This window comes from Ochotona curzoniae, unplaced genomic scaffold (assembly GCF_017591425.1).
Source record: "Ochotona curzoniae isolate NIBS_2020 unplaced genomic scaffold, NIBS_Ocur_1.0 scaffold_2476, whole genome shotgun sequence".
In the NCBI taxonomy this organism is placed as follows: Eukaryota; Metazoa; Chordata; class Mammalia; order Lagomorpha; family Ochotonidae; genus Ochotona; species Ochotona curzoniae.
This window is the reverse complement of record NW_024467095.1, coordinates 20525020-20533980: the sequence shown is the minus strand read 5'-3', so window position 1 is coordinate 20533980 and position 8961 is coordinate 20525020. Positions and strand designations below refer to the sequence as shown.

At 57.1% G+C, this 8961-nt stretch overlaps 1 protein-coding gene across 3 annotated transcripts; it reads left to right on the top strand.

The window, feature by feature from the left end:
• Window positions 1-948: 948 nt before the first annotated feature.
• On the top strand, window positions 949-5097 carry LOC121170939 (zinc finger protein with KRAB and SCAN domains 1-like). 3 transcript variants are annotated; one of them, XM_041002421.1, is made up of 3 exons: window positions 949-1163; window positions 2295-2574; window positions 4491-5097. In XM_041002421.1, exons 2-3 carry the CDS (start codon window positions 2323-2325, stop codon window positions 4542-4544), a joined length of 306 nt encoding a protein of 101 aa, XP_040858355.1. In that variant the 5' UTR covers window positions 949-1163; window positions 2295-2322; the 3' UTR covers window positions 4545-5097. The 3 variants fall into 3 exon arrangements, 1 of the variants encoding a protein (XP_040858355.1); XR_005886069.1 differs by lacking the exons at window positions 949-1163; window positions 2295-2574 and adding exons at window positions 2581-3168; window positions 3320-3462; XR_005886068.1 differs by lacking the exons at window positions 949-1163; window positions 2295-2574 and adding an exon at window positions 2581-3168.
• The last annotated feature ends 3864 nt before the right edge of the window (window positions 5098-8961 follow it).

Here is an 8961-nt window from a genome sequence, read left to right as displayed (position 1 = left end):
AGGGCAGGCCGGAGGACTCTGGGTGATGGCCCCAGGCGCGTCCTGGTCCCGCCAGCCACACCTGCAGGCCTCCTTTTGCTGCCGGGTGCAGCCGGCGCTTGAGCAGTCCTCCTCTTTCCGCCAGCCAGGGTGCGAGCGAGTTAGACCTCCCAGCCTCACGGGGCTGCTGTGAAGCTGCGGCGACGCTGGCGGCTGCAGCGCGGCGGAGGAGAGCCAGGGCTCCGGACGCGGCGCCATGTGAGTCCCGGGCTGGGCCGGCGCGCAGGCCGCCACGGGAGCCTACCGTAATTGCCGAGGCCAGAGCTGGACCCTCGAGGGCGGGTCACTGCGGGCGCTACCGTATTTGCTGCTCGGCGCAGGTCCTTTCCGGGAGTGGGAACGCGGCCACCTCATTTCGTATTTATCCGGGGTCGCGTGGTTCTGTGTGTGTGTGTGGTGGCGCGGGGAGAGCTGTTGCATTTATTCCCTTGGACAGCCGGGGCTTGCAGCCTGGGGGGTGGGGTTGCGGCAGCTGGATGGCGGTCTATGTATTTTCTTGGGGGGTGGGGTTGCGACGCGGAGTTTACCTTATTTCTCAAGGGTCACTCCTGCCCCAAGAATTTCAGGGTTGTGCGCGGGGGTCGGGTGAGGTGAGGTCAGACACTCCTTTGGTTCACACAGCAGCCTGCGGGAAACCTGCTGTTTTTATGCGGGCGGGGGCGTCGCTGTGGGAGAGGTACCCCCTTTGCGTTGGGCAGCGCCGACTGGGAAGCAAAGAGCCACCGCTGGAGACAGGAGCAGGGGCGTGAGTGGCATGGGATGGAGGAACTTGGTGGAGACACGGGGGTGGGGGGCGGCCCAGGCCTCGGACCCCCTCCGCGGGTGGGCGAGGCCTCCCATCAGGGGTTTGATGGGGGTGATTCCCGAGGCTGCCCAGGGACCAGACCAGGCCAAGATTATTGGCCGGAAGGACTTTGATGGGCGGTCTTTATAAATGTCATTTCCCTCCAGCCCAGGGACAGACTTGTGGGTGGGGCCTGCCGCAGCGGTAAGAGTCCCCCCCGCCCGTTCCCTAGGTTGTCTGTTTTTCTCCCTGGGCTGAGGGCAGTGGGGGGGAAAGGAAGAAGTTGTGTCTGAGACCCCATTGTGCAGACTGGCTGGCTGACGCTGGAGGCTTTCCTGATGTATGGTGGCAGGTGGACCTGGGGCATGACTGGGGCTCTCCTCATTGCCCTACAGGGGGTTCTGACTTATGGGGTCAGGGTTGGGGGGGTGTTGGCTCTTCAGGAGCCTTGGTGGCTGAGGTGCTGGTGGTCTCAGGCTTGGGTGGGTGTGCGTTCAGGGGTGTTTAGTTGAGCAGCCAATCCATTGGACGTTGGAGAGTCGGGAACCAGGGCTCGGTCCTGGCACCTTTACTGTGTGACCTTGTGTAGTTATGTGGATCTCAGCAGGCCTCAGCTTCCCCACCGCCTGCCACGGGCCCCCATCCCTGCTGTGCCCCCTTCTCAGGGTTGGAGCGAGGACCCTGGTAGGAACACAGTGCCCTGGGGAGGATGCTCCGGGAACCCGTGTGCAGGGCGCAGGTGCTGGAATGTTGGCTGAGCACCTGAGGCCAGGCTTTGCTGGGGGGGGGGGGGGGTGAACCTGATGGAATCCGGCTGAGACACCTCCCCCTCCGCAGTCTGGGTTACTGATTTGCACCGCTTTTAAATGCATGCCTCATTTTGCTAAACAAAGAGCGGCTGCCTTTAATGTTTAACTGAGATCACTTTCAAGTTTCCAAGGGTTTGGTTTTGTTTCTTGCTTTAAGCTCTGAAGAAAATACCTTTGAACCACAGGTAATCCCACCCTTCCCTCCAGGTTTGGGCTGTACCGCCCTGGAGGATCTGGTTGGGGAGATAAGATGCAGCCAGCTAAGAACAACAAAATACTAGCAGCCTTTGAATAGTTCCGCATCAGCATTTATGCTATGCCTTTTGTGTGGAAGGAGCAGAATTTGGGGCTGGGGTTAGAAAAAAGCAGCTCTGACTTGGTGCTGGAGGCGGGGCAGGGAGAAAGGGTTTAGTGTGGTTTAAGAAGGGAAGGCTCCTTGGAGGAGGTGGCACTTGAGTCTGGACGGTGGGGGGTTTTGATTACCTGGTGGAGGAGAAAGAAGGACAGCAGTTTCGGGGAGGGGGGGTGTGGACTTTGGCTAGAGCAAAACTACAAAGGAGCAAATGCTGAAAGTTATGGGGGGTGCGTGTCCTCCTAGGCTGGCAGTTAGTGCGCACCCACTGACCTTTCTCCCCCCCCTCCCCCCGTTTCTATCTCCCCAGGGGCTGGTGATAGCAGCTGGAAGGGCCCATGACCGAGCTGGCATCCTCCGGGGACAGGTCCCCCGCGGGGGACGGGGAGGAGGGCCTGGGGGACGAGCGAGGCCTGGTTATCCACCACCCGGCGGAAGAGGAGCCCCACCGCTGCCCGCTGTGCGGCCAGACCTTCTCGCAGCAGCTCAGCCTGGTGCGGCACCAGAAGGCACACGCCGGGGCGGGCCGCTCGGCCGCCTTCGTGTGCCCCGAGTGCGGCAAGGCCTTCAGCGTCAAGCACAACCTCGAGGTCCATCAGCGCACGCACACAGGGGAGCGCCCCTTCCCGTGTCCCGAATGCGGCCGCTGCTTCAGCCTCAAGCAGAACCTGCTCACGCACCAACGCATCCACAGCGGCGAGAAGCCGCACCAGTGCGCACAGTGCGGCCGCTGCTTCCGCGAGCCTCGCTTCCTGCTCAACCACGAGCGCACGCACGCGCGCATGCCTGCACCGCACCCGCGGCGCCCCGGCGTCTTTGGGGAGCGGCGGCCCTTCTTCTGCCCGCGCTGCGGCAAGAGCTTCGCGCGCGAGGGCTCACTCAAGACCCACCAGCGCAGTCACGGCCATGGGCCCGAGGGCCAAGCGGCCCATTTAGGCCGTGTGCTATGATGCACACAGGACAGGTCCTGTCCCGGAGCCTCGTCCTGGATGCCTGGATTTGGCGCTGGGAGATGGCCCCTGTCCTGGCAAGGTTTGCAGAGGAGGGAAAGGACTGGCTTGGGTTCTGCAGGGATCCCGGACCCTCTGCTTCCGTTCCTGCCCCAGGACCCTGCGGCTGTCTGCACATGACTGCTTTGGACCTTGCCTTGGCTTCCCTGCTCAGGCTCCTGCTGCCTAAAGCAGGTGAGCCAGAGCCCAGCTTGGGGGCTTGGCAGGAAATTGGGGGGTTGGGGTGGCGGCTGGTGTGACGTCAGATGCAGGGATGAGGTGCTGGAACTCACCTGGGGTGGAGCACTGTTTGTAACTAGCTGCTTATCTGATCTTCATTCTCAAGAGTTGGAAGTGACTTGGCCAGGCGGCTTTCTACAACCCCCAGGCCCAACCTCCACCCTCCCCACCCCAGGCCTCCTGGCTCCTGCACTCATTCTCTGGTGTCCTTGAGAAGTCATGTCACTTCATGTCTCAGTTTGTTCATCTGTAGGTTGGGACCATGTGTAATTGTAATTGCTGTGACTTAGGGAGGGTGATGTCACAAGGGTCCCCCAAAACTTGTGCTGAGCTCCCCCTGCTGGCCACTTAACCGTGCGCGCTTGACTCTTGGCACGGATGAGGATCCCGCAGGATGAGGAAGCGGCTGGCTTATCCCAGGGGGTTGGATGGCTCTGAACTGCCCTGGGGATGAGAACAAGCAGGCGGTTGACGTGGTGGGGGGCTCTACAGGACTTTGTGGCTGGGAGGAGAGGCATCCCAGGTTAACAAAGGCAGCGTGATGGTCTCACCTTGGGCCTTGGAAGGACTGGAGGCCCTTTGAGGACAGATGGAAGCAGCCTTGATGGGCTTGAGGTCATCCCATGGAGAGGTGGGGGGAAGGGCGCGGTGTGGCCTCAGGACCTCTGATTGCAAGCAGGTGCTCCAAGGCGTGGTTCTGTCAGCCACCTGGACCACAGGGACTACTGGGGCTGACCCAAATCGGTGCTCCTGGGTGAAGCCTGGGCTTTGTTAGGGATGCCAGACTGGGAAAACCTGCAGATTGGCTGTTAAATAACTGCCAAAATGATCTGGGAGGATTTGGCCAAGTAACCGGAGAACTCTGGGGGTTGGGGATGGGGGGGGTCATGGTATGGGTACCTGGATGGGACATGGCACCTCTCGTGGTGGTCTGGGTAGAAGCATGCTCTGCCCTTGCTCCTGCCCTAGAGCCCCCTCCTTTCCTGGATGCTGCACTGAATTGGCTGTCCCTTGCTTGCTGCCCTGGACCAGTGCTGCTTGGCATGGAACCTGAGATTAAACAGGGTCTTGGGCCATCTGGAGCTGGCCACCACCAGAAGGCCCCGAGCGCTTAGTGTCACCTGTGACTGTTGGTCACCCTTGCAGTGCTTGCTGGCAGCAAAGGGGACGTGCTCTGACCTTGGACAGGCTCTGCTCCTTCCTAGCTTGGTGGCTGTGGGCAGAACCAGGCCACGGCTTGAGACTTGGCCCTGATCTTTTTCATCTCTTGCTAACAGATGCACAGTGGGGTGTGCCTCGGGACCCGGAGGTGCAGACACATCTGGCGCTGAGACAGGAACTGGGTTCTCCTAGGAACCTGTCTGGAGCTGCTTCCTGGCGTGCGGACACAACCCCAAACAGCCCTACCTCGGGAGGTGGACGGAGCTCAGATGCTAAATGTCAGTCTGCTGGAAGTGGCAGCCACAGTGCCTGGCTGCCTGGCTGCCTGGCCGTGGCGGTACAGTGAACTGGCCTCTCTGCTCCTGCCTGCTGTGCCACGTGGCACTGTGGTGGCTGGCCCCACTGGCTCTTCCTGAGATGTGACCGACACCTGCAGACATCCGTCTTCTGAACAGTGGGGTCATGCAGTCCCTGGGAATCTGACCAAGCCACGGGCCTTCTCCCCAGGAAAGCATGCAGACTCACACAGACACAGTTTCTGGGGTGACTCCCACTCGAGGACTTCAAGGGCACAGAGCCTTAGCCCTGGGGCTGACTGCTGCCCTGTCCTTAGCCGCTGTTCACAGAGGCCTGAATGGGGCCCCCACCCAGTCCACATCAGCATTTCTCCCCCTCCTGGCCAAGTCTCTTGCCTTTGTTCCGGAATAAATAATGCTGAAGACAGATTGGTTAATCCCTTCTGCAAGACTCAAAATGAGCTGGGCTTCTGACTTCACACTTCTCTGCAGACATTGTGGGGGTTCTCTGGGCAGCTTTGTGTGTTGTTCTGCCTAACTGGCTGTTGTTTTCCATTGCGGCACCCTAAGCTCCTGGCCCGGGCCTCTCTTCCAAGGAAAGCAGATTGCTGTGGGCAGCAGCAGGAACCGGAGTGTGGTCTGGGTTTACATGGGCATGAAGGAATTTTGCTTCCACATATTACAGCTGGTCAGCTGTGGTCAGCCCTGGCAGGTGTCCTGAGGGGGAACTCCTGGTGACTGTGGCTCTGGGAGAGAGGCCCGGGAGAGCTGTGTGTGTATTCCCCTAGTGTACTGTCTGGCAAGCAGAGGGTGAGTCTTGGGCCGGCAGCAGGGAAGGGCTCTGCCAGGCACCCAGGGGTGGCAGAACATTCAGGGGAGTGTTGGACAAAGAGCAGGCACTCCATGTGCCCCGTGAGCTTCCACTCTGGCTCCCTCCTTGGCCAGGCCAGGAGAAACCTCATACCCCCATCCCCGACCTCTTCTCTGCTTTATTCAGCTGTCTCGTCCCTGCCTGGAGCCGTGCTTGGTCCTCCCTCTGTGTCTTCCCCTGTATTGCTCTGAGATCTCTCCCTGTCTCTCCCCACCCCCTCAACTAAGCCACCAGCCCTGGCAGTTCAACCCGCTCAGCTCACATGCCTCCTCCCTTCCCACGGTACCTGTGTTAACACACCATCTCACCCTGCAGTAGAACGGGCTGTCTTGTATAAGCTGCCAGGTGCCTGTGTCTGTCAGTGGTACCCAACTAGACTGTGAGTTCTCTGAGGGCAAGGGACCATGCCATTTCTTTTTGAACTCCAATCGGGTCTAGCACAGGACTGGGCTCCAAACTCTCAGGTGTCCCATCCAGCAGGACAGTCAGCGGGAGTCGCAACCAACCTAGGAGAGAATGACTGGACAAGAGACATGAAGAATGGACAGGAAGACAGGATGTCTGATCAAGCTGTCAGTTTATTGATTTCAACTGTGGGTTTTTATATTCTTCAGTAACTAAGGCTCAGGGAGGAAAGGAGAAATTGGGACGCAAGCCATGGTCTCAAGACCGATTGTTCTTGAGCAGCCACCATATCAACAATAGTAACCACCATATATCAACAATAGTGTAGGTTACCAGTAGCAGGATGTCGGCAGGTGCAGCATAAATCACATTCTGAAACAGTTGCTACAAACAATTGAAGCTAAGCGTGTAATTAGTTTCATAACCTCTTTCCCAAGCATCTAGCCAACCGGGGGTTTTCCACTGTCCCATAGGTCTATATTCAAAATGGATTCAGTGTGGCTCTAGTACACGGCTCCTGACACTCAGGAAACACTTGCCTGTAATGATGAGTCAAATGCTCAAGGTTGTATGTGTGTGTGGTGTGGGGAGGGGGATGAGAGGTGCGCAAAGGGAGAGGGCTGGGAATTAACCAATAGGAGTGTTTGGGCTGTGAGCTGGCTTCCCTGGGTCACTAAAGGCCATCAGCTGCCTCAGGTTCTGTATTTCGGGGGGCAGTGGAGGCAGAAGGGACCCCTCCCCGTAACTGCCCAGGCACACATGTACATGGTTGGCCTGGATGTTTCTGACACCTGCTGGAGCTGATCAGGTGGAATAAACGTTCTCTTGACGTTCGTTCGCTGGTGTGAGACCTGGTTCCTGGGGTGTAGCTGGGAGCTTCCACCTCCGCTCTCGTCACTCGCTAAGGATTGACCTTCAGGGGAAGGTTGTGGCCACACCTAAGGCACAGCAGAGTTCCTCCTGCAGGGACTTCTCTGGATCAGGGCTCCTCCACGCAGAACCCAGTTCCCCACTCCTCACCAAGCGTGTGTGGGCAGGCCAGCCAGAGCTTGGGGACGCAGTCCATCCCCGAGGGGCAGGATGCCAGGAGGCCACTCTGCAACAGGAGCGCATGGGCCAGCCTCTGCTGTGCCCTGACCATGGTCTAACCTGTGTCGTGGGGACGGCAGTACCACTCTTTGCTTCGCAATGTGGTAAGACCCCAGTGAATGTCTGCATGGGGAGACACAGAGGCGTAAGCGGTGCCCTGCCAAGCACGGTGCAGAGGCTTACCTTTGCCACCATGGGCTGCTTAGCTGTTGGAGCCTCCAGCAGACCCACTCGCCCCACGGCAGGAGGTGCTGCACAGTGGCTTTGTGTCGGGCCCACCTGCCACCACGACCACTGTGGGCCTTGGGTATGCACATCTCTTCCTGCTGATGCGTCACAAAGGACAGCCCTGCTCTTCTCAGCTCCTGTCACAGGGATGAGGGAGAAGCAACAGCCACCGCTCAGTCCCCTTCCTGCCTGGCTCCCCTCCTTTCTTTCAGGGCTCTGGAACATGGCTGGATCTTTCAGGGCTCTGAAACATGGCCTCTTTCTTGGCCAGCTGCAGGGGTCAAGAGTGCAGTGGCTTTTGTTTTCAAGATTTTATTCTTATTGAAAGGCAGATTTTCCATCCGCTGGTTCACTTGCCCATGGCCAGAACTGAGCCAATCCAAAGCCAGAAGCCAGGAACTTCTTTCTGGGTTTCTCACGTGGGTGCAAGGGTCCAAGGTCTTGGGCCATCCTCTGCTGCCTTTCTAGGTCGGAAGCAGGGAGTTAGATCAGAAGTGAAGCAGCTGGACAGACACAGGAGAAAAGAAAAAGACTGAAACATTTGTCCCATCCACCTTCCTCTATAGCTGAACCTCCCCGTGCTAATCAAAGGCCCACATGGGCAGGCATCCATCTCAATTATGTGAATAATATTTAAATTTTTTGTAAAGGGAATTGAGCCGCTGGGACTTGGGCAGATATGTGATGCCAGCGCTACAGGTGGAAGGTCAGCTTCTTTTTTTTTTTTTTAAGATTTATTTTTATTATTTTTGTATTGGAAAGGCGGATATACAGAGAGGAAGATCTTCCGTCCGATGATTCACTCCCCAAGTAAGCGCAACGGCCGGTGCTATGCCGATCTGAAGCCAGGAGCCAGGGACTTCTTCCGGGTCTCCCATGTGGGTGCAGGGTCCCAAGGTTGGGCTGTCTTCCTCTGCTTTCCCAGGCCACAAGCAGGGAGCTGGATGGGAAGTAGAGCTGCCAGGATTAGAACCGGCGCCCATATGGGATCCCGGGGTGTTCAAGGTGAGGACTTTAGCTGCTAGGCCACGCTGCTGGGCCCTGATAAAAATAAATAAATCTTTAAAGAAGAAAGAGGAAGGAAGGAAGAAAGTCACATCAGCTTTGTAAGTCTACCCAGATAAACTGTCATACTATATATTTAATGGTTATAAATCAGCCGTATGAATCTCTTGATATCCTAAAACATCCCTTTGGGTACACAAATGAAGCCCACAAGACAAGTATGAAATTTCATGTTGGGTGATGTTAACTATGCAGCAAAAGAGACCAGACCACCGCAGTGACTGAAGTACAGGAGCATCTTACTGGTTCTCAGTCGAATGAAATGCCTGAGAGGCGCCCCTGTCAGTGGAAACCCACTGCCCCCTGAGCACAGCAAGTCTATGGAGGCCAGGCCTAAGCAGCTTTAAAATGAATCCTTCATTTAGTGTTCAGCTCTTCTTTTGGTTCTAACATATTAATGGCTATAGGAAAAACAGCAGAAGATCTGAAAACAAAATTGGGGCAATTTTTCCTTCCACATCCTCAGTGGTGGGAAGGTCTTGTGATGTGTTTGGACCTAAAGATAAGGAGGGAGGGACTTTCTGAGAGTCCTTCAAGTCAAAGTTGTCAGGAAACTAAGTCTGCCTTAGAGTTTCACTGACGCAGAGGCATCAGTGACGTGACACACGTTTAGAGGTCTGGACACGTGGCAGG

What these genes read in the sequence shown, in the direction of transcription:
- LOC121170939 (XM_041002421.1), top strand. Translation starts at nt 2,323, where the DNA reads ATGACCGAGCTGGCATCCTCCGGGGACAGGTCCCCCGCGGGGGACGGG. An exon ending in GCGTCAAGCACAACCTCGAG is followed by an intron (nt 2,575 to 4,490) that starts GTCCATCAGCGC and finishes TCTTGCTAACAG; the next exon opens with ATGCACAGTGGGGTGTGCCT.